The sequence below is a fragment of the Manacus vitellinus genome, unplaced genomic scaffold (assembly GCF_001715985.3).
Source record: "Manacus vitellinus isolate BGI_N305 unplaced genomic scaffold, ASM171598v3 scaffold_0_pilon, whole genome shotgun sequence".
Lineage (NCBI taxonomy): Eukaryota > Metazoa > Chordata > Aves > Passeriformes > Pipridae > Manacus > Manacus vitellinus.
In genome coordinates, this window is record NW_021938789.1 from 56,909,423 (window position 1) to 56,934,500 (window position 25,078).

Below are 25,078 nucleotides of genomic sequence, written 5' to 3' on the forward strand. Positions count from 1 at the left end.
TTTAATGGTTTTTATCTGTGAAGTATAATAACAAAACAGAATTATGTATCTCTTTAACCATAAAAATTAATTTACAGTAAAGCTTTATTCCAGGGATTGAATATCAGAAGAAGAAAAGGTCCAGTTAGATATCCCAGAGAACAGCAAATTCTGCCATCACTTGTTTGCCAGACTCTGTCTGTAGTCTTAACTCTAACAAACAAACTGGTTTACTTGTACATGAACTGGGAGAAAATTAACTTGTTACTGCAGCCAACATAATTTTTTCAGTAAATAACAGTTAAAAGACCCAGTCATTGTTATCAAGTAAGGAAGGAGAATCAAGTCAAACTTGACTAGGAAAGTGGTTACTGTCAGCACAACACAGGGCTGGTAAAAACTCATAAATGGATAAACAGCGCTTGGTTAATAATTTAACCCCAGTCAGCTGCTCTGTTGGAGCTGGAGGCAGAGGTGTATTTACTGAGTCCTGCAGAGCCTTGTGTTTCAGTTCAGCTTATGAGAACAATCACCCGTATGGGTGGATGCACAATACTCATGCAAGGTTACAGCACCAAGGCTGCTGATTTGAGAAGCACTGGAAAAGTGAAGAAAAAGACCAACTTTGACCTTATAATCAGCTATATGCAGCCAACCTCTGGTGCAGTGTGCTGCCATATGAAAGCAGTGCTTTGAAAAACCTTCTTACAGTTTATTCTTTACCTCTGTCATCTGTCTCTTCACCCTTCTTCCCACTTCCTCTCAAATGAACAGTTTGACAACTGTTTTAATAAACACCTGCTTGAGACAGATGACCTGCACTTTCCATCAGAAGTTAATCTGTTCAGCACAAGCAGACTACCTGTGTCTCTGGTACATTCTTGCTGTATAACATATCTAAGCCATGACTTTTCTTATCCCTCCATACAGCTGAAAATCTGATTCTCATCTTGATTACTACAACAATTCCTCTCCTTGGCCTTGACAGATGCAATCTTGTCTCTCTTATTTCTTTCAAAATACTACTGCAACCATGATTTCTCTCGGCTCATTTTTTGACCGGGTCATCTCTCTCCTTGTGGTTTTCAAATAGTAGCTGCTTCTCTACTACATCAACTCACTCACTTTGTTTGCTCAGGCTTCCCAGTTCTCTTCCTCCCTTACCTTCCTGTGCCTTTCTGAGATGCTCCATTCTGATCACACTTCCATGCAAGCTTGCATGCCTAATTGTTACATTCCCGAGCTTTCCGCTGTGTTTCCCCTGGTGGTGACTTAAAGTTGCAACATATCAGCAATACTGCCCGATTATCTTTCTCCACAGTTCCCCCTGGAAGCCCTAAAGAAAATTTTGACAACAGTCAGATTGTCAGTGTGCTGAAAATATTGCCTGGCACATGGCTGTTATCTCACTGTTTCCTCACATTTCCCCTCTTTTTAGTTTCTCTTAATTGCAGCCTCTTTTTGTTCTGTATTTGTACAGCATCAAACACAGTGAAATCTCCCTCTGCAGCTAGGGATGAAGGTACACAACATAAATATACACAATAGTGAAACTAAAAAGGCTTCACAGTTTCCTTGAGAAAATACTGCAGGGCAGGGCCTGAGGAGCTGCCAGTAAGCTCGAGTCATGTTTGTTAAGGAGGACTACACTTCAGTAAATTATGCTGGCACACTTTTCCATTTCTACTATCTAGAAACTATGTAGCATTTCTAGCAAAATGTTATTTAAAAATACATATTTTTCAGAAATCAAAAGTATTTCAAAGTTAAAAAATTAGGAATGAGCATCTTTGCAGGGCTGTTGGCACAGCTGTAAGCAAGAACCTCACAAATTGCTGCGCTTTAGATCAAATCCAGAGGTAAGTTTTACTATGAGATCAAGTATTTGAGGTAGTAGCATCTCCCCTGCCCATCTGCAGAGATGCAGATACACCACAGTGCAGTCCTACACGTAGTGATCTGATATGATCAAACAGTGATGATTTATGTGCAACTGTGACAATCTCATGGTGAGTTTGGATACAGAGACAACGAATTGTTGGATATCTTGCCCCAATATACACGCTGAGACAGAAAGAGGGAGAAAGTGTGTGCATTTCTACTAAATTACCTCCTCTGATTAATCTGTGCTTCTCATGTGACTCAGCAACACCAGAGCACTACAGCGAGTAAATGATGATGTCCTACCATCACTGGAGTAACGACTTCTTACTTGTTCATTGCTTAACTACCAGAAGACCCCGAATTCCTAATATTTATTCATCTATCCCAAGGCATAACTTTTCAAATCTGTGCGCACAGATGATAACTGCATCGCTTACTTGAGCCTCATCACACAAAATTGATTTAAATTAGGGATGTGTGCTGTGGATATTAGATTCTCAGCATGAAAATGCTAAAATTAGGGGTGAACAAAAACAAAAAGCAGAACTAGAAATGCTGAGGTCTGCCTTCCTTGGTCTGTGTGTGTTGGAATTTGTTGCCGAGTTTTATTACTCGGGCACAAGCAAATGTTCCCATCAAAACAGTCTTTATAGATTTGTTCAGTTCCACCTTCTAACCCACTCAGAAATAAAAAAAAAACCCAAACAACCAAATAAAAAAAACTCCAATAAACTTACAAAAACTTTACATAAATATTAGGTATATTTAGCTGAATGAAATGCAACTACTACCCTTGGACTTTCCAAGCTAGTCTGTAGTAACTGATGACAGATGTATTCCCAGTAATGCCACAACTACCATGTGTTAGCTTAACTCACCTTTGTGAACTGCTCCATGGGCATATGAGAATACTCATTGCTTCATCCATAATTTAAAATCAATGACACTATATCAAGGCAATGATTTAGTAAAATGCATTTCTCCATTAGCTGCTGGTAATTGGAAGCTGACCATGCTGTCTGCTGACCCAAGCAACAACTGTCACAGCAACTTAAATTAAAAAAAAAAAGGTTGAAAAGTCTCTCAATCAGACTTATTTTTCAAACAAAATGAAAGAAACTCTTCCTTTTAAAAAAGAAGAAAATGCTGCCCTCCATTGGATCAGACATCAGTGCTCTTCAGTTTAGAGTAAAGCAGGAAAATCTCTTCTGGAGAAGTCAAGTCTGGTATTGCATCCTTTAGCTGATTCCCATGTAAGGTCCATCTTGGAATTTAGCCAAAAGAACCATGATTTAAAATCCTGTCTAAAAGATATCACCCTAAAACCCCTCACATCTCATGCCATGTTTGCCGTGGACTTGGAGATGGAAATATTTATTAAATTCAACACTTTATGCAGCAGTCCTTTGAACCAGCCCCTATCTGAATGACAAGGAGCACACTTCCAGAGATTTATTCAGGGATATCACAAAATGGCTTGGCAATGTCTTCCCTACTTTCACTAGAGAGGATAATTTGCATACAAAGCCATGGACTTTGGAAAAAAGGTAGGTACCACTCTCAGATAATCAAACAAAATAGCTGGGGTCCATACACATGCAAAGCAAATAACACACAGAGCATGAATAATTAGCATTAATGAATGTCAAACTCATCACTGAAGCCTGGCTGTTGATTCACAACACTGCTGGAGTGTGGAACTACTGCTCCACTGGGAAGTAATACAAGGAAAAGGACTGAGGTCTATTGGGGAAGTCAAAGATGAAGGGGACCTTCTGTGAAAAAGATTATTAGAAAAACGATGTTTCCTTTTCCCTTTGTAAGGCAAATACATCCTCTGACAGTTTGATCTGACTAATGAGAAAAGTACTGTAAAGAGTCACAACCTGAGAGGGTTTGTTTGTTTGTTTGTTTTCCTAACCACAATTTTTTTTCAGTTTGTCAAAGGAAAACCTGAGTAAGTACCTTATGATCTGGCTCTTCCTACACTAGCTGTAGATGTAGAGAATAATAAGCCTTTTTTTTTTTTATGCAGAATCTTAGAAAAGCTCTTAAACCATTAATTTATTGTACATGCAGATTCAGAATCCATGGAGTTTAGGAAAGCTTTTTATCCATTAATTTCTTGTACATGCAGACTTAATCTTTACTTTCTGCCTGAAACTGCTCCACTGGAATATCTCTAAAGTTACAGCATTTCATTCCCAAAGGACAAAAGCCATGATAATATAAATTATAAAGAAATTCGTAATTTTCCACTATGAAGGTATCATATCCTATTAAGTTGTTCAGCATAACTTTCCTAAAAATAAGGCCAGATTTCCCACCCATCCCTCTCCCCAGATAAGGTACTCTTGCCTTATATTTATGATCAAAGACTAAGAAGCTGTGAACCACAGCACAGGGGTGAGATACTGCCCATCAAATAATAATAATTTGCCCCTGTGGGACACAGGCTACTGTACTGGGCCCGCCAGAACACACCAGGAGTCAGGACTTGTACAAAGTGACTTATGACAGAAACATGGTCAAGTAAAGAGGGCTGAGAAGGCAAGAAAAGCTAAAGACACACAGAAAGAAGGATAGAGCAGGAGCAGGGCTGAGGAGGAAGTGTGAAGCTGGGATATTGAGGAAGAAAGCAGGATGAGGCTGGGAGGGGAGAAGAAGACGTGTCACTGCTTTGCTTTAGTCTGCAGAAATATGCCTCTCTCAGACACATCAAACTAGAGATGCTCAGGTATTTGGGTAAGTATCTGGTCCACGCCAGATAATTCCATCATTAGACTTGCAATTTCTGAGAGTAACTTTTCTTTTTCTTGGCTTTTGGTGAATTTTTTGGTAACAGACATTCACATACTGTTACTGTTGCATGGGCCTTGCAGCTGATTCTCTCTACATAAGGTATCACTACAATTCTTGCAGTTTTATCCTGCATTGTGTTAACATAATGGTATATCTCCTCCTGCATCTTGAACTGATAAACTTTCACAGCATCTTAGCTTTAATACTCTATAAAAAAAAAAAAAAAGATTTGCTTGGGCCCAAAGAGATGTTAGAAGCATTAATGCTCATGGCTAAAGAAACAAAGGCTAATAAAAGAATCCCAATATTTTATATTTTTTGAGGTTGAACCATTTACAGAGTAGCATTTTTGAATCTCTGGGTTTGGCATTACTGTCAAAGCTTCATTCTTTCCTTCTTAAACAGTTTACTTGGCCTGGAAATCGAGTTTGTTCATTACAGTCTTACTGTTTTCTCTTTTTCCCCTTCTACTTGCAGCTTTTCCAAATCAAAACTGAAAACTTTTTCTTCAGTATGACGTGATTCCCACCAGGAAAGTTGGCAAGGGAAGCCACTCAAACACAAACATAAGAGATAATACCCTGTAACCACTTCCAGAGTCTTAAAAAAACCCCCCAAAACCAAAAAACAAAACAAAACAAAACAACTTCAAACTTCTAAATACAAAAATCCTTGCTTTGATAAAACAGTTTTTACAGTGAAACATGGGAACAAACCGAGTGCTTCACCATTTAAGTGCTGTGACTCACAGAATTAGATTTACAGGAACAGAATTTTTCCTTAATAAATTCAAACACTTCACACCTGTGTTCAGCGTCTGCCAGAGTTCACAGGTATCATTCTTTTAAACTTTCACTCCTTATCACAAGTCCTGCATTTTAAAAGTAAAAGAATATGAAGATAAAATTATGAAGATTCTCACAGAATTTCAGATTCTTTTTAAGGAAACACCAGCTATTGTAAGACTCATGATGAAACTAAGATCTATGCACAATTCTATTAAAGTCACTGGGAAATAGCCCGTTTTATAGGGGAAAAAATGTGTCCAAAGATCCCTTCCTTCTTCAGAAATTGGTTTTTTTTTTCATACGTGAGCTCTCTCTCAACTGAGATTTCCCTGCTATTGTATTGTTATAAGCACTATTGATCATCAAGTCCATTAAAAGCATTAGTCACCTTAAATAATTCATCTCTCCAGACTAGGTTTGGCCACTGATGCCATCAACAATAACCTTCTAGGAGACTTGTATTAAAGAAAATCTGCAGCTCAAATAGACAATATCCAAGAATAAGCAAGAAACAAATGACTGAGCAAATGTGCCACGTGATTACATTCCACTGGGGATTCCTCTAGAAATCAGGTATGTGGCAATGGGAAACTCAAGATCTTCAGATGGGGCATCTGTATGCAAATGACAACAATATTTATTAAAGCAGCAGCCCAGTCAGAGCATCTGCAATGAAGCTGATCCAGCCCAAGGTAGGCAGAGTTCAGGCTGTGGAGAGATCACATTCGATTTTGAAAAAAAAAAGGTTTAAAATGCAAAATATTTTAAAATATCTTCCCTATTTTTTTCCCCCTTGTTAAATGGTAAGGTTCAGGGAGAAGATTCAGAAGAGCTGGTGGGCTGACACACTGTTGAACTCTGTACCAGTATCTGCCTTGCTGCTGTAGCATGGGACTCATGAAAGGCAACTTTCTCTGCTCCTGTGCTTAAACTACACTGCTTGAGTACTCAAACTAGTGATCTCAGCACCTGAGTTGTCATGAAGGAAGTTTCTGTGGCTGCATTGATACCCACACTGTTTTGCAACCCTCTTATGAAGTAAAATCTATTAGAATTATATCCATTTAATTGTTGGTTAATCAACAAACTTCCTTTGGATTAAACCTTCCCCATTCATTTAACAACGACAATTTTAATGACAACACATCTGAAGTCTGAAATGTTTTGCATTTACCTGCACTGTGGAAGAGAACTAAAAAAAACAGGGTATCTGGTTACAGACCTGAAGGGCTCTAGGAAGGCCCAAGAGGAAGGAAAAGTTCCTATGTTTTGACAGGTCACACTCACTTTAGAAGGATGCCAGTGGCCAGTCACGAGAGAACAGTGCCAAAAGCAGAAGGAACACATACCCTGGGACAGGTTGTGCACTGCTGAACTTTCTGCATGACTATTAGAAAGATGTGGAGGAAATATTTAGTGTGAGTATAGAGTGATGAAAGGAAAACCAGTGTCTCATCGGTTTCTACACTGGTACTCTCCACTGAGCTAACCAATACTGTCCTAGTATCTTGAATGAACACTGTGAAATATTATTAGAGATGTAGAAATTATCTGAGCCAAAGCTGTTCCTGAATTGCTGCCATGTCTAGAATTATAGATCAATGGACTTGAGCAGAACAGACTTTCACTCAAAGAGAAAAGCAGATTGATCATTCCAAAGTGTGGTGAAGAGTCCTGTTCTCCTGCAGGCTGCACATGCTGAGGCACCTGGTTAAAAATTATGATGTATCAGATGAAAGAGAAAGTAACAGGAAATGGAAAAGCACACACTAGTAAAATATAGATAGGCTCAACCATCGCCCAGTCACTGTCTGGCTTCACAGGAATCATAATGGAATTAAACTTTATGGAGTATTTGAAGCAGTAGAATTTTTTTTATTTTTTTTTTTTTTAATTCAGCAGGCAAATGTTCTCCAAGTCTAGACAGACATGTGACAGGAAATCTGAGAGTAGAATGGACAAGTGTGAAGGAAAGTGGGTCTGTTTTAAGGCATACCTACCAGATGTTATGAACAAGTCTCTCATTTTCAGACAGCAGATCCAAATTTTAAAAAAAAATCACTCATGCAGAAAAGAAAAACACATATGCATTCATGAAAATTAAATGTAGTAAATCAGTGGATATGAGTACAAGTGGGTAGTTGTTGTAGACAGTTGCCAGGTGGCTGACTTTGGATGCAGCTTCAGAAGCAGCATTTGCAAATAATGATGATCATTTGTCTCAAAGTCTATCTCAAAATCTGGAAGACTGTCAGCCACAACATGGCTTGTAAATACCTTAAACTGGTAAGTGGTGAGAGAAAAGGGAAGCAGGGGAAGAAAATACACACCTAGGAGACTTACTGGCAAGTATAAATATACCTCAGTTTACAGGTTAGATCTGTGAATATCACATTTAATACACTTCTGTCACCATCTTAGTAAACCATTGTTCTGTGAGTAGGTTACTGTCCTACAGTGTCAATCAGCCCAGCACTGAACATCCTGTGAATCCACCAGCACAATTACTGCTTTATTAGCATGCACTAAACACATTCCACAGTTCCTTTCTGCCAAAGTTTATTAAAACAGAAGTGTACTGGCAGCTGTCATTTCCTAACAAGGCACATAGTTTTAAAATGCTGTGGTTTATATGTAGTGGGAAACTGATACATTGGATGCATCTTTAGAACATTTCGTGTAAGAAAAATAAATCCAAATGCTACTCTTTACTCAAAGCTTATTGTCTTACTTGAAAAAAAATAAAATCAAAAAGAATGTTTTTGCATTTGTTTTTAAATGTGTTGACTAAAAGCAGAAGGGTACAATACCTCCTAAGAATGCAAAACACAGTTTTCTCAGTTCAGAATCTTTTAGTGGCTTGCTTAATGTACTGTATTGCTTACATCATATGCATCCACATTTGTAAAACTTGTCTTCAAGTTAAGACTCCTGATCAAACCACTGTATAACAAAAGCAGAAGAACACATTAAGATTGCAACCTGATGGAAGATCAGATATTACACCTGTGTTGTAACAAGGATCTAATCTACCTAGACTACTCCAACTCTGTCCCAGTATTCCACGAAAGTAACAGGAACCTTCTTTCACTTGAGTGATTTTCTGACTTTTTAAAAAAAATTAACTTTTCTATTATTGATACTCAGAAAGTATCAGAGAAGAGCAGGCACTGCTACACAATTACACCTTTGGAACGAGGAGTCAGTGAGGTTTTGCCAAGTGGTGCAGACAGCAAAAACGTCTCTCAGACGACTAAACTCCTGTCTCTGATTCCACACTTCCCTCCTGAATTTCCAAGTTAGGAGAATATTTGAAACAGAGCCACTGAAAAGTGTTTGCAGAAAGCCCAGCAGCTGTGGACTTCCAGAGATAACAAATTAGCACTAACAGGAAACAAGGGAAGCAGGTGAATACGGCTGTTGAAAGTTTTGGGGTTGTAGCTCAGTTTGTAAGTGCAAGACTGAACTCTAAAAAAAAAGAGTGGCATTGAAGTCTGCCTCAACCATCCTATAAGCACTGTTACACTGGTGGTATAAATAGGAGTTTGAGCACGTGCTATGGTTTAGCTAAAATACTCCATAAATTCATACTTGACTCTGAGCCAACTTCCTCTTCAGGTTGAAGCTGACTTCACTAATTAAATCACTTTAATTAGAAAGCAGTTACAAGGTACTTACAGTTATAAGAAAGTGAACCTACTACCAGGCAGGTTGAGCTATAGAGTTTTAAATCTAATGTCCTAAACACTCCTACAAGTGTGTCCTTGACACAAACCAACTACAAAACCCTGAGTTTGGAGAATCATTTCAGTACCAAGCACGAAGACATTCTTGGGCTTTTATCTCCTGCTTTCATGACCATTATATCCAGACAGTGATCTGCTGATGTGCTTGTTATCAGCACTCGTTGAGACTGGGCCAGCACATGGCTACATCAACTGATGTTATTGCTATAAAGTCAAACAAATGGCTCAGGAGCAGCAGTAGAAGATGCTGCCCCCATATTTCCCCTAACCTCAGCCTCCTCTGATAGTTCATGCCACCTATTTTAAAAGACAACCAGACAGCTGCTCAGCACTCCACAACCTCTGTTCTACTTGGTAATGAAGCCCTCAGAAAGATAAACTGATATTTTACAACCAAATTAACTTTTACATTAATGTCCATTGCTCCAGTGAAAATAATTCACACATGGAAATAACTGAACTCCTTGTGCCTGACAGTTAACTCCATTATGTAGCTTCCTTTTAAGCTGGTCGGAGTTCCTCTGTCTGCTACTGCTCCTTTGTATTCTCCCTTATAAAACAAACACGGTGACAGCAAGAAATGGGTACTTCTACTTTACATTAACATGGCACCTCCTGTCCAAAGGCATTATTTCACTAATGAAATATCAGGCCACCACCAAAGAATATGTTTCTCACCATAGCACTCATAAAACCAAACAAACCGTGGACATAATTCTACCAGTGCCTTTAAAATTACAGAACACAGCTGTATGTTTAAACATAAAGAATCTTTTGGGCAAGAAAGAAATAAGATCACATCTGTAGACTCCTTTTGAACCCCATCCCTCTCTCGGCTGGTAAATGAGTCTCCACTTCCATAAGCAAGCTGTGTAGGTCTCCCACAAACCTGATTCCCTGGTCCTCATGGAAAGCAAAGGGATTCTGTAAAACAGTGCAGCTCCTGAGTTCCACATTGGTCTTTGTTTCCATACATGTGAACACAGCTAGATACATGCACCCAAACACATGTATCTGTACCTTCTGCTCCCTCCTTCTTCACAGGCAGAAGCACTGATTGAGGAAGTGAAGCCAACAAGCAATCTGTCCAAAGGCCCTTCTTTCAAAGGGAGCTTTAATGAGCTCTGAAACATTTGCAAAGCAGCCTTATTTTTGAGCCTTGGAGTCTTGACTCTTTAAGGCAGGATGAAAAACTCCTCAGGTAACCTGCTCCTGGTGCCACATGGAGTGGAATGCACTTGGCACAAAACCAAGAGCCTGACTCCATAAATTGCAGGGACTGGTATCTCTCACAGGAGGCAGCCAAACTCTTCCCTGAGTCGTCATCTCCTTCACCCTGAGGAGCCTTTCTTACTGGCTTTTATTAAAGTAGAGCTTTTACTCTGCAACACTTTCACTAATGCCTTTCATCTAGACATGAATAACAACTGCACAACATCCATATTCACTAGGCTACTGTGACAGGCTGTCTAAAACCAGCTAATAATTTACATGGAACTTGTATCTATCAGAGGGTACCCATACGGTCAGTACAGTAGAACGATATTGAAACAGGCTCAAGAAATTAATTAAACCTTTTAGATGAGGGCTGCACAGTTCAGACAAGATGCAACCCTTAGGTTCCACAGGCATATGATTTTACAAAATTTAGAGGTAACAGATGTATCTTAGGCCCTTTGTCCTGCAAAGTTTCATGCATTTTCTTCGTACCTAGAAGCTGTCTCAGGAGTCCAAATCAAGATTATGCCCAAAAGTGTGAAAGGCAAACTGTAAATTCAGAAAACTTCTAGTTTATGTGCTCAAACTACGTTCAACATTCTTTCAGGAGCAAAACAAGACGACTAAAGTGAGGTCTTCTGTGAACTTGATTTCTCTTCCTTCCTCCTGTCTGCTATCATGGAGCATCAGATGCTCACTTATTTAACTTCACTTGTTCACCTTACCTGATTGGTTTTGATGCAACTGTTCATGTAAATAAAATCACTCAATTTCCTAAGTATTCAAAGATTATATTTTAAATTTGTTGCTCCCAAGAGTGTTCACTGCATTTTTTTGGACTGTAAGCAACATTTTTTGAACATTAACTTACTTCTCCTCTTTTCTCTATCAAAAACCCCTCCAACAAAACTCCAAACGCAGCCCTAGAGAAAATAAAGAACAACAGTAACAAAAAGCCAGCCAGGGTGGACACACAGTTCTTTTACAGAAAGAACCTGTTGTAACAGTGTTTGATCAGCACATGTCTGACAAAGCAGTTAGAACTCAGACACCTTCCAGCTCAACAATTTCCGGAAAAGAGCTCAAGGTTCAGAGGAGACACCACATCGAGTAAGACGTGTGCAGCTGCCAACAGTACACAACAACACCTGTGTGCTGGACTCATTAAAGATTGAACCAGGGAAGTCACGTGCGCTCTCAGAAATGGCTGACGACTGCCATGCTTAACAACACAGCTCAGAAACTTGGGAAAAAGGCAGCAAAATGGAGTTACCTTCGGACGAGGAGGATGGCACTTTCACCAACATTTCTCTGGCAGACGATTCAGGTAAGAAACTGCAGTACTCTACTGATACAATGCAGAATCCATGGGCTTAATAACAGCATTGTGTGAGCAGACAAATTCGTAGATCGTGATTACTGGGTACAAGGTACTTTTAGCAAATGCCTTCACATAAACTTTTTTTAGTTGTGTGGTTGAATAAGCCTTGTGATTTGTTAAGAATTGAGATTTTGGGGATATGAAGGGTACCACAGTTTTCACATATTAACATATAGTAATATACATTCATCAACTGAGCACATAGAGCCTTTCACTTTTTAGAGGGACAGTGTTACAGAATAGTTAACTCAGTAGTTACTACTATCAAATAAAATACAGATAATGCTCTGAATACAGAACAATAACCTCTTTGACATGCTCTCAGGAGAGCTCACAAGAAGTGTTGCAAATTCATTAGTAATGGAAACAAGCTGATAATTTAAATTTCCACTATTAAGCATTTAATTGTTTTAAAAGAAACTACAAAGACTGCCTCTCCCTCCCCCACCCAACTTACAGAATAAAAATTACTTGGAAGGGGAAGTAGGACAATTCCACATACTGGAAAAATGAAGTAAGTTAATATGAATTGATAATAAATTATTTAGAAAGGTGTGGCCAGAGTATCAACTTGATCACGTCAGCATGGCTGACATAGAGCTGTGCTAATTCACAGGAGCTAGGAGGGCTTATTTATGAATAATATGAGTCCTATTCCCTCCCCACCCTCTCTTTTTTTTTTTTTAGCATAAAGAACATTATTGTGCATGCTATATTTACCTCCTGTATAAAAAACAAAACAAAAAACATTGAGTTGGTTATATTTTTAGAACACAATTTTCTAGCAATTCAATATCAGTGTGATGGTGTTGAGTTGGATATTTGAATGCACTTCATTTATACAGAATATAGCCTTATGACATCAAGATGTGGTTGACCTGAACTATTCACAAGAAGACAATTTGGCAGACCTTGGTCCAAGCTGTGCAATAATGAAGGGTTCTCCTGACAGTGAATCTCACTCTTTTCCTGTAGCAGGGTATAGAAGAGTAGGGAAAAGGTATCCTATGAGAGAGACACTGTTTCGTGACTTGCCGTGCAGTTGGTAACACCTCGAGAACAAATGAGGGGCAGCATTCAGTGACAAGATTGTCTTGTCCTTGCAAAACATCCAGAACTGAGTTGCAAAACTCCATTTGAGTTAGGGATGACTCCATAACACAGGATATGTTTGAATGTGCCCTGTCTCACAGATGGGTGGTTTTGCCATATAGCTTGCTTAGTCTTTCAGAAGACAAGTCACTTCCTCTAGAAGGCAAACACCCACCAGCCTCCTTTACTGCTCTAACCCTAGCACCCTTGCAGCTTGGAAAACGGTATTACCCATGAGAAAACAGAGGCACGAGGTTAAAAACTCTCATTCAAGCACCTACTGACAGTGGGTACCAAAGTCAGCCCCTGAAAGATGTCACTGCTATAAAATGAGCACTTCAGATTTACCAGACTCTCGATTGCAGTAATACACCCAAGGTCAGAGAAGGCTCATGTCCACAACACAGAGGACCATAACAAAGGCATCTTTATTAAAGATCTGCTACCAATATTACAGGTTTTCCCTAGTAGTGAGGAGGTGGGGACAATCACTCAGAAAGCAGAAGTAAAATCAGAATAACTGAAAATAAGTGACATTTTCAGGCAGGCTTATAGCTTGAAGGCACACAAGAGGGTAAATACAGTAAGTATCATGGTGAACATGATAACCTGGGTCCATTTCTTCTGCCAGATGGCAACACCTGGAGGTTAGAAAGGTATGAGAAGATCCCTAAACTATAATAGGAAGAGACCACGATACACTTTGCAGGAAACAGTCTTCCTTATCTCTCCCAGCTGAAGTTAAGACTAATTACAGTAACTCCAGGGCATTGAAGCTAACAAGCAGAGTGGGGTGGGCCTTATAGCTGTAACTGTGAGGCTGGAGAAGAACATCAATTCCAGAAGAGCAGGGAAGCCAAAAATCTACACAGTGAGAGAAACAAAAAGATTCCTTAGGATGGAAAACAGCAAGTTCAAGCATGGAATAAAGGAACTAGGCTTGTAGTATGTAGATCATAAGTGAACTTTGTCTGAGAATGATAATGATTTACATGCAACTTGAGCACATTTGTTATTGCATAAGGTTTCCCCTCTGTTTCTTAAAACATACTGGAAAAGATACTAAACAGACAAGCAGAACAACATGCTGCATATCTACAACCTGACACATAATCAGAATACAGCCTTCATATCAAAGTTTCCTTAGTACAGTGAAAAGCCATTGTGTCAAAGCAACAGGGGTTACTGAGTCTGATTAACCGAGTGCAATGCAGGAATATTTAATAGCCATTGCTCTTTCAAAACAGCAATATTTCTCTATTTGTTAAGTATGCAGGTATCAAAAATAAAACACTTCCATGTAAATCAAGACAAAGACCAAATGGCAGCAAGACAGAAACTCCTCGATAAGTATTTTAATAGCAGTATCAACAGTGCATGAAATCGAGGAAAGCTTTGGCTAACGGCATTTGTGAAAATATTTTCACCTTTAATGAAATACCTTTTAATTTATAAACTCATAGCTCTAGACAAAGTTCCCTTAAAACATGACCTACCCAAACAAAAGCACAGAGGAAATTAAACCAGAAGTAAAACAAAACAGTGAGATGATGTCCAACAGCTGCAAAAAATTCTTTATTGTACTTCTGATCAATGCTGAATAAGTAAATCAAGGCACTCTTTCCTTTTTGTAAAGTACCTAGAAATTATCATACTCTTTTTTCCAAATACTCTACAGAAAGCCAACACTAATGACCACATTTCTCATGTAAACCCATCCTTTTAAAAGCAGATATAAACTCCAAAATGTTTGGGCCTAACTTACAGAAAGACAAAACAGTTTTTCATCTTAATAGGTTACCAGTAAAAGCTTTATGGAACCTTGCTAAATATCCTTCCAAAAAATCTGGTGGCAAACCTATAGCCAATGATTACAAGGGGGATCACATTGTTAACAAGACAGTGTTAACAGTCATATATGTTGGTATTCACAGCCTAGAGCTGCAAAGGGTCCAGTTCCTCAGTCTGTTTAAAAGTGGGTTTTTGTGGAGTCAGAGTAGAAACAAGAACATTTGCACTCATGCTCAGTCTTGCAAAGGATGGGATGCAGCTATATGTAGACTATACAGCTATATGTAGTTATATGAAGGCAGGCTTCTTCAGAGGTAAAGAAAAAAATATCACTTTCTGAGGTTTGCCTTTTGTAGACTTTCTAAAGAGGCTGCATTTTTTTATCCCAACTGTGTGCTCACAGGTTATGTCATCTGATGAGGTCCCATTCTCACTCAGGACCTAAGGCAAAACCAAAACAAGCACAACAACTAAGGACACAGACAAGAGTTAGAACAATGTAAGCCAAAGTAGTTGCTCATTTTGTGTCATTTGATTAGGTTGGAAAAAGCACAAACTAAGAAATACTCGAATTCTGCATTCGATAGAAGTGCCTAATTGGAAACTTGCACAAGGAAGTGCACAAGGCTACAAAAGCCTTTTGAGGTTACTCTGAAAGAGTAACAGGAATTGCAGAGAATTTGGGTGTAAAGCAACATTACATGAAAAAAACCACCTCAGTCTGTTATTTCTGCAGAGAAACAAAACCAAGAAGATTTGAGGTAAGGGGTCCTACAAGTCAGCATTGCAGGGAGAAAGGATTAAGCCATCTGTGTTCCTTTTTGCCTTTCTCTTTGTGGCAATAACTAGCCAAAGGAGGAAACAGTACAGTTCAAATAGCAAACTCATCTCAGAAATATGTACAATGCCTTCCTCAGTTAGAGGAGAGGAGAATACATTTCTGTTGTAGTGGGGAACAGTGAAACCTCTGTCATCACTCAGCTGACGCAGGCGCCTCTGGTGCCTGTAATGTTGCCAAAAAGGAAGTCAAAGGCTTGTTGGTTTGCTCTGTGTGCCATGGAGAAAAACAAGATGTACACCAGAGTCTTAGAAAGTCAGAAAACATTTGTCATTAGCAGCAATGGCTTAGAGTCTGAGTCCAGAGCAACAAAATCCTCTCCTCTCCCTTAGTAACCATACGTGTACGTGTATTCAGGTAAACTGTTAGTGATGCTTTACATCCTGGGGAGATGATTGTATTTTAAGGAAAAAAAATGCTCTTTCAGTGAAGCTGAATAAAATAATTCCTTTTGCCAGTGGCATCAGCTAGTTTTAGAAAATCTAACTGGAACTTAGGGTACAAGTATATATAGATAATTGCATTTGTGAAGTGAAATGTGTTGTTCCTATAAATTTAATATAATGACGATATTATGAATGCCTCCTCTGCTTTAACCAAATGCCTTAGAAAATATAAAACAAATCAGTAATAAAGAAAGGGTTTAGCACCTCTTCTTGGTTACATTCAAGTCAGTTTTGACTTCAGGAGCTCTGACGCAGCACTAGAACTTACGAGTTCTCTTTATAACTCTTCAGTGAGAAAATCCACTCATCTGAAGCAAGTAATCTAGTGTGACATGTAAAAACAGTTTAATAAACCAAACAGTGGAACATAACTTAGGGCAGTGTTCAAATATTTCTAGTAACAAAGAGAATACTCTTATTTCTTCTTTTAAACTGCACAGTGCTATTGGAATGTTGTTATGATGCTCCACAGAAGAAAACAATTTCCAGCGGTTGGGAATATTATTTAATTTTCTAAATAAGGTGTATGTTCTCCAAAGAAGAGAGCACTAAGTTTGCAAACAAAACCAATAAAAAAAAGCTCTGTGAACACAGGTTGTGGCCCATCTCTCAGCCTTGTGCTGCACATTCCAAAGACTCAAAGTAAACAGCCACGCAGCAAAGATGGCCAGTTTGCTCACAGTTACATATAATTAGTATTAACCTCATTAATTTTGCTCCTCCCAGCCAGTGGGGAAACCATAGTGAAGCAAATGCTGCCAGATCCCTCTCAAACAGATGGCAGACTTTGGAAGGATTGTTTCAGGTTCTCCTGGGAATGGTCCTCAAGCGAGACTTGCCATCTAACAACTTACAGAACAAAGACATGACGCTTTCTAACACAAGAGCGAACAAAATACTACAGGCTGATAAAAGCAAGAATTGTTATCCAAGGGCTTGAATTGGCCACCCCCAGCCAAAGGGGACACCAAGCACACCCCAAAAATGCAAGGTAGTATTTGGTTACTCTACAGATATCATAGAATCAATTAGGTTGGAAAACACCTCTGAGATCATCCAACCTCTGACTGATTATCACCTTGTCAACTGGACTATGATATGAGTGCCATGTCCAGTCATTTCTTGAACACTCCCAGGGATGATGACACCACCACCTCCCTGGGCAGCCTGTTCCAATGTTATACAATCCTTTCTGTGAAGGAATTCCTTCTGATGTCCAACCTGAACCGCCCCTGGTGCAGCTGGAGGCTATGTCCCCTCCTCTTATCCCTAGTTACCTGGGAGAAGGGGTCAACACCCACCTGGCTACGACCTCCTGTCAGGTAGTTGTAGAGAGTGACAAAGTCTCCCCTGAGCCTCCTTTTCTCCAAGCTAAACAACCCCAGCTCCTTCAACCATTTTTCATAGAACTTGTGCTCCAGACCCTTCCCCAGCTCCACTGGCCTTGTCTGAACATGCTCTAGCACCTCAAAGTCTATGTTGCAGTGAGGGGCCCAAAGCTGGACACAGCACTTGGTGTGTGGCCTCACCAGTGCTGACTATAGGGGGACAATCACCGCCCTGGTCGTGCTGGCCACACTATTTCTGATACAGACCAGGACACCATTGGCCTTCTTGGCCACCTGGGCACACTGCTGGCTCATGTCCAGCCAGCTGTGGACCAGCACCCCCACGTCCTTTTCCACTGGGCCACTTTTCAGCCACTCTTCCCCCAGGCTGTAGCACTGCATGGGGTTGTTGTGGCTGAAGTGCAGGACTCGGCCTTGTTGAACCTCATACTCTTGGTCACAGCCCTTCAACCCAGCCTGTCCAGAGCCCCCTGCAAAGCCTTCTTACCCTCCAGTAGATCAACACTCCCACACAACTTGGTGTCGTAACATGCATAGCTGTGCCTTCCCTAGGGCACATTCTGCATTATAAAAGGAACCTGACTGTTTTGGTTATCCTCTAAATGCCTAAATCTTGAAATTTAAAGAGCACAAAAAATTTAACTGATACTATGTTACCCAGAGAGCAAGACAGGTGAGGTAAGATATTTGAAAAACCAATAGGTAAGTCATGTGATACATTAAACTTCCCTTGTTTTGGTTGATTTCTCGTGAAAGAATACTTTGGGATGTGGGCTTTTTTTCCTGTAGTGTATTAGGTTTGGATGTGTTTTGCTTTGTGTTTCGAGGGTTTTTTATGTGTGTGTTTTCTGGTGTTTGTTTGTTTAAAACTGCTAATGCACGGGATATTTAGAATTCTGGAATTGATTTCTTTGCACCAGAAAATAAGGGAGAGTTAGGAATGCAAACCTTTTTAAGGGAACACAGGATGATCTAGGCATCCTCTCTGTGGAATGTGCACCCACCAGTATCAATCCAACAATTTTGGGCCCTGGACTGTACAGATCAGGGTTGTGCACAGTAGAGTTGCTCCCTGCTGCCCCAGCACTTAAATATACTTCCCTGGGAAACAGGGGATGAAGGACAGGGAAAGAAATAGGGCAATGTGCATCAATCTTTCCACAATAAAGATTTGGGACATAGCCAGGTCACAAAGAAAACAGTTTCTAAATGTTGGGGCCAAGGAACACGTGCCAGCTGCACAATCTTATCTATTAGGGAAAAGGGATTCATACTAAGCACTCAGAGCAGGAAGATGCACCATGTGAGATCCAGTATGAGTTTACAGCAGTACAAACCCAAGGAAGCTTCTGTGCAACTGTTTAACACTAACCCAGTAACACATAGCACTCTGTAGACTAAAAACACCATCTGCTCTCTGCAATGCTGACAGTGGAGGCTCAGAAAAAGACAATTTTCTCTAAAGGAAAACCAAAAAGCCTCTCACATAGGTTAACTTCTGAAAAGGAGTTCCATCCTGGTGCTCATGCTCAAAAATCAGTTAAGAATCAAAAGAAAATACTACAGCCAGTAACCACAACCACACAAAGTAGAATGAACACTCAATGATAGAGGTACCAAAGAGGAACCAGTAGGTAAACTAGCAGCTCTTGAAATTATTTCTGTTTTGGCTACAATAGGATAGGAGCCAATATGTCTAATTTCCATTCTGTCCTGTAATTTAACATCAAGGATCTTCCCACTTTGCTCATTTTGGGACAGTTTAGACAATAATACAATATACAGCAAGAAAATAATACAGCAAGAAAGGTGGAATTTCTGCAGTAGAGAGATGCATTTCCCCAAGATAAGCCTGCAATATTCCCCCCTGCCTTACAGTATAAAACACAGCAAGTTCCTCACTGGATAAGCAAGCTCTCCATCCATCTGTATAAACCTGCAGACTCTGGCCGTATTTTTTTTCCTTGTTAATCAAAGTGCTGGAGACTGTCTCATTAGAAAGAATTGTGAGAACCTGTTGATTGCCAGGCTTGCCACACAGCCGGTGCAGCAAGCAAGATCAAAACAGTGTGAGAAGCACTCCTCATTGTAAAAACAGCAATCAAGGAGAGTTACTAACAAGCTCCTAAAGCCCAGCAACCACCTGAGAGGACTGCTTGCAAGGAATAAGGATTGCTGTGTTTAAAACAGCCATTGTAGAGAAGGTGATATACTTTAGAGCACACTAGCTAATGGAACTGAAAACAGACTAATTTACCAGTACAGACAGACAGCAGGACTCTAATTACAGTAATTCATAACCTGAACAGCATTCAGTCTAGTCTGAATTTATCTGATTGTAAGGTTAAAAAAGTTATTAACACAATGATAGCAATACTGTGGAGGCAGCCAGAAGACATGGATATTGGAAATACACTTTCTGAAGTGTACTTAAAAATACAGTAGAGGGCTCACTTCCCAAATGCCTTTATCTTCCCGTGTATCTGCATGGCATCGAATTACTTATTTATAACTAGATACATTCCTGCAATTTAGGGATACAATATGGATATATTTCACTGCAACATATGGTACAAACTACATGGTACAAAGGTACTACAAGTTATGCAGGGCAGTCACTTCAGTGAAGCCACTAAAATTAGCTCTGGTCCTGAATGTTTTTCATTCCTTTACTGTGGCTCACAGACTGTGCTGTGAGGTCAAAGCGAGGACCCTGTGCAGCATGTTATTCCCTCCAGGGAACCAGGGAAAGAACGAAGACACAGGAGTGTAGTTTTGGAGCTACTGAGCTATCAGATGAGAGTAACTCCGCGAAGTTACTTAGCTTCCTGTGTGATGTGATCGCTCATGCTGTGAGATCCAGAAGCAAGGAGCTAAATTATAATTAATCCAGATACTGCTGTGGAAAAGGCTTGCTGATCTGCCAGACTGGAAGCAGGTAAGCCAGTTATACATAGCACTGAACTGGCAGAGGTAAACCCTGATGGACTCCAGCTGTGAGGCTCCTCTCTCACAGAGCTCCACATATGAGCACCTGAGAGTTCACAGCAGTCACACACACTGTCGGTTTTCTCTGACCTTCCTCAGGCTTTGCCAACCTACCTGAATCCGAAGGGGTTATCCACCAGGGAACAGCTGCCTTTCCTCGATTTCTTGTGAACGCTATGCAGAGCAACTGGTGGCCGAGGACCACTGCTCTGAACACCGGCAGTGTGTGAGCACAGAACAAATTAATGTTGGTATTTATTCAGAATCACGGACTGGTTTGGGTCGGAAGGGGCCTTAAAGATCATCCAGTTCCAACCCCACTGCCACGGGTGGGAACACCTTCCACTGGACCACATTGCTCAAAGCTCCATCTAACCTAGTACCTTGAACACCGCCAGGGATGAGGCATCCAGAACTTCAGGATGCGCCAGTACCTCACCACCCTCGCAGTGGAAAACATTCTTCCTTTAATTTAATTTAATCGCGTTCTCGCTAGTTGCTTCCATTATCTTACTGGCAACCCGGAGGGATCTAACGGGAAAGGGCCGGGCGCGGCTCAGGCAACCCGTAAGGCAGGCACAAACTGTGACACGCCGCCCCGGCCGCAGGAAGCAGCCTCTCCCCCCACATGCCGCCCGGCAGCAAGACAGCCTGCTCCCCCCACACGCCGCCCTAATCCATCCCTCCCTCCCTCCTTCCCGCCCGCAGCCCCCACCCCGTGCCCGCCCCCTCGCGGCGCTAGGCGCGGTACGCGAGCCGGAGCGGGCGGGCCGGGGCCGGGGCGCAGCGCGCGGAGGCGGCAGGTTCGGTAGCGGCGGCGAGGCCGGGAGGTAGCGCCGGGACGGTGTGGGTGGGTCGGTTGTAGTGGAGGGAGGGAATGCCGGGTGCAGGGGGCGCGGGCAAGGGCCGCGCGCTGCCGTGTGGCTCCCCTCGGAGGCAGCCCCTCTCTCTTCTTGCCTCCCCCCGGCCCCCGAGCACCGGGCGCTGCGGCCGGGATGGGGCCGGAACTCTTGTATGGCGCGGAGCCCCGGAGCCGGCACGCCTGTCCCGCGGGCCCGGGCACCGGCGAAGGGGGGTGGGAGGGGGACAAAGCGGGGCCCTTCCGCTCCTGCGTTTGGGAATAGCCAGTTCCAGAATGATCGGTGCTGGGAAGGCGGCAACTACATCACTGGGACGGCGATATCTTACGCGTTGGAGGCGTCCGGATCGGTTATTTTTGTAAACAGAAGCATAGTTACATACCACATAAGGCCCTAGGAAAAATAATTAAAGAATGGTGAGGAGTGTTCCTCTGCCTTAGGCTTAAGTGCAGGCCTTTCACTGCCAATTAGAAAAACGCACCTAAAAGCCAAATATAAAGGCAGTTCCATTAACAGTTGCCTCCATGTTCTTTTCTTTAAGCAGAGCATCTCTCAAGGAAACGCTCTTCAAAAGTGGAAGGAGCCCATTCTACAATGATGAATGCTGACATGGATGGTATAAGTTCTTAACGTTCTTGTTATTCTTTCTACTTAATATAATTTCCAACTGTTTGCAGAGGTTGCACTAAAACTCTCATGATTTATTGCAGCTGTTGAGGCTGAGAATCAGGTGGAATTAGAAGAGAAAACACGGCTTATTAATCAAGTTTTGGAACTGCAGCACACACTTGAAGGTTAGCAGCTTGACACATCAGATTTTTTACAAGCACACAGTAATAAGCAAAAGAAGAGAACCTCACTGCTCTGCCCTACCTTAGGCACAGTGTCCAGAAGTATGTCACTTAAAGCAGTTGAAGGTACATAGGCAAGATCTTGGAACTAGGTTTTTTTCCTTCCTCTTTATGCAGGATTGTGTTTGCTCGACTCTCATAATACACATCAAGCAGGAGGGGTGATACAGTTAATTTGTTGCTTATTAGCTGACACACATCTTTGAGTCTGTTTCCAAGTAGCTGAGTTTGCAGTAGCTTAATTCAAAAAATTCAAGAAAATAATAAAGTTACGGACTAGGAATATGTTTAAGAAGTTTATCCAAATACTGTACTACAAAATAATACAGGAAGAATGGGCTTTTGATAAAACTTTAGTAGCAGAATGTTAGTTTATATTACTATGTTAACATAATACCTTAGGGTAACGTTTCCTGCATTAAAGGTGTGATGTCTGATATAGGCCCGTAGAACATATTAATTATTGCATGCAACAGTGTCTAATACTTCTCTTATAATATCACCTTCGCAGATCTCTCAGCACGAGTAGATGCTGTTAAGGAAGAAAACTTGAAACTGAAATCAGAAAACCAAGTTCTTGGACAGTATATAGAAAATCTGATGTCAGCGTCTAGTGTTTTCCAAACAACTGACACAAAAAGCAAAAGGAAGTAAGGGCTGACTCATAGATGATGCTGTTGTATTGCTGCTGTCTTTTTTTGTTTTAACTGGCATAGGCTACATGAGCTAAAATACCTTAGTTTGTGGCTTACTGGATACTTAAAGATTATAAACTTTGGTGATAAACAGAATTAAGAGCATTATCATGGACAGGAGACGTAAGTTTGTGTATTAAGATTAAGCAATGTGCAAATGTAGTGTAGATAATTACTAAATTTTGATATTTGTTTTAAAAATGAGCATATCTTGTTAAAAATCGGATTCAGTTTGTGAGGTTAAACAAAGGTCTGTTGGCACTCTTTGAGGTCTTAGGGTAGAGTTCTTGACTAGCAAAATAAGTTACAATATTGTGTTGAAGCCCTGTTTGATAAAAATATTCAGAGTCTAACTGCATCACTTTTTTCACATGAAATATATTTAATTATTGTGTAGTACTGCTCGTAGCTCTGCAAAGCAACTTAAAACAAGAACCTATAAACCAGTTAAGCATTTCTGTGAAGTAATAACAGTATGACATTGTTTGTAGGGCTTGCATACAGAAGAACACTTAAGATTTTTTGGGAAGGGGGAGGATAAGGGAAAGAGGAACAGGGCAACTTAATCAGGGAAATACCAAACTGATGCAGTATGGGAGTGTTGTAATATGTACACTTGAAACCATTTTTGCTTTCCCCTTTCCTCGAAGAACAATCAGGCACAGCGTCGTAACCTATGATCCTCCTGAGGTTTTTCAGTTGTGTGATGAAGAGTTTTGTGAAAACCTTAGTGATTAGCTTTTCAGAAACAGAAGGTCAGCAATGTTCCTCGTGCTCATTGTGAGCAATCTGCAGTGAGGAACTGAGAAGTCTTCTTTCCTTCCCACCTTTTACTTTCCTCCTGAAGTGCCAAATTTGCTTCAGGCCTCAGAGCAGATGTTTTCCTGCCCAACAGCCTGAGCTTGTGAAGTGCCTCTTGAGGCACTGCATAAAAACATGTAAGGCAGAAGGCTGCAGTGGAAGGAAGGTGGCTTTTGCCTCTCAAAACCATGCTGCTCTGAGCAGTGCCTGGTGCCAAGGTGCTGGTTTTACTGGCTTGGCTGTAAGCAGGTTTTGTAAGGGAGCTTAGCCCAGATTATGGGTCTGAGCACTTCCCATAGAGGCAGCATGTCCAGCATAATCAGTATTAACGGAGAGCAGAAGCTGAAATACAAACAACAGTGTAAGTTTTATCAGTACTTAGTTGCATGTTTCATCTTGCCATACAGCAGCACTGCAGATTTATTTATGGATGTTAGCTAGAACTGAATATCTCTTCAGTAATTAAGCCATTGTACTTGACCTTTTAAAAGGAAACCACTAGTTCAAGGATCTCTTTCAACCTAGCTGTGAATGAATCAATGGAATAGTAGAATAAATCCCTCTCAAACCCCAAGTTTCTTGGCAGCTAAGCACTGCTGTGTCTCAAGAGTAAGTTGACATTGTGAGGTTCCCCCCTCCAAAAGGTGAGGTTTCCCATTTCTCCCCATTTAAAATGGCTCTACAGTGCTCACTGGAGTGTCAGCAAAGACAAAAGTCTGCCAAAAAAGCACTAATAGTTTGCTCTCGAGGGCTGTTTACAAGTCTGGGTCAAGAAACCAAATGATGAAAAATGTTTTACCCACCAAGACACAAATGGGTGATACTCTTTGTGTCATGGGGTTCTTGTAAACGTCTGAAATGATTTTTAATCTTCTATGGACTACTCTCTCACACTACTGGAACTCTAAATTAATGCTAGCAGGTAGAGTAGTTCACATGGTTAGTCCAGAGTTTGAGCATTAAACAAAGAACAGTCACACCAAGCACTTGACTTCTAAAGGTTGCATCGCATCCCAGCCATTGTAGCTTTAAAGCCACATCACTGCCCATCTCCATCTGCACTGTAGGAGCTCACCTGGTAACAGAGCATGCGCTTGTTAGACTTCAGCAACTTCCCAAGATAAAGTAACCTTAAAATCCTGGGTTTGTATTGTAGATTGGATCGTGATACTTTATCCATCAGTGTGTATATAGCAGTTATTTCATCTCTATGCGATTTTACATCCCACTACTGTGGCCTTCATTTAACTTATGAGCATTTTAAAGATGTTGTATTTCTGACTTTACACTAAATAAAAACTTTTGATTTGTCTTGATTAGTTTGCTTTAACATTTGTAAACCCTAAAACTTCTCACAGCCATCTGTAGTCGAAAGGTGGAAAAGTAGTAGGGTTTGCCATCATCTTAATGGTTTCTACATAGCTGAACTGTGTGAAAGACTAGATGAAATCACCAAGTATTAAGATTAAACCTGGGTCAATTAATCTAGTTTCAGTAAGGTTCAGACAGGAACCAGAATTATTACTTCATCATACCTTCATGACTGTGTATGCCAACCGAGGAGTAGCT

At 40.8% G+C, this 25,078-nt stretch overlaps 1 protein-coding gene across 2 annotated transcripts; it reads left to right on the top strand.

Moving 5' to 3' along the window:
- Positions 1-11,556: 11,556 nt before the first annotated feature.
- Positions 11,557-24,826, top strand: SCOC (short coiled-coil protein). 2 transcript variants are annotated; one of them, XM_018074012.3, is made up of 4 exons: positions 11,557-11,744; positions 21,704-21,778; positions 21,873-21,956; positions 22,525-24,826. In XM_018074012.3, the coding sequence occupies exons 1-4, from the start codon at positions 11,681-11,683 to the stop codon at positions 22,665-22,667; spliced, it is 366 nt and encodes a 121-aa protein (XP_017929501.1). In that variant the 5' UTR covers positions 11,557-11,680; the 3' UTR covers positions 22,668-24,826. The 2 variants fall into 2 exon arrangements, with proteins under 2 accessions (XP_017929501.1, XP_008931928.1); XM_008933680.2 differs by having other exon boundaries at positions 11,611-11,744; positions 21,707-21,778; positions 22,525-23,154.
- Positions 24,827-25,078: the final 252 nt, after the last annotated feature.

What these genes read in the sequence shown, in the direction of transcription:
- SCOC (XM_018074012.3), top strand. Translation starts at nt 11,681, where the DNA reads ATGGAGTTACCTTCGGACGAGGAGGATGGCACTTTCACCAACATTTCT. An exon ending in TTCTCTGGCAGACGATTCAG is followed by an intron (nt 11,745 to 21,703) that starts GTAAGAAACTGC and finishes CTTTTCTTTAAG; the next exon opens with CAGAGCATCTCTCAAGGAAA. An exon ending in GATGAATGCTGACATGGATG is followed by an intron (nt 21,779 to 21,872) that starts GTATAAGTTCTT and finishes GATTTATTGCAG; the next exon opens with CTGTTGAGGCTGAGAATCAG.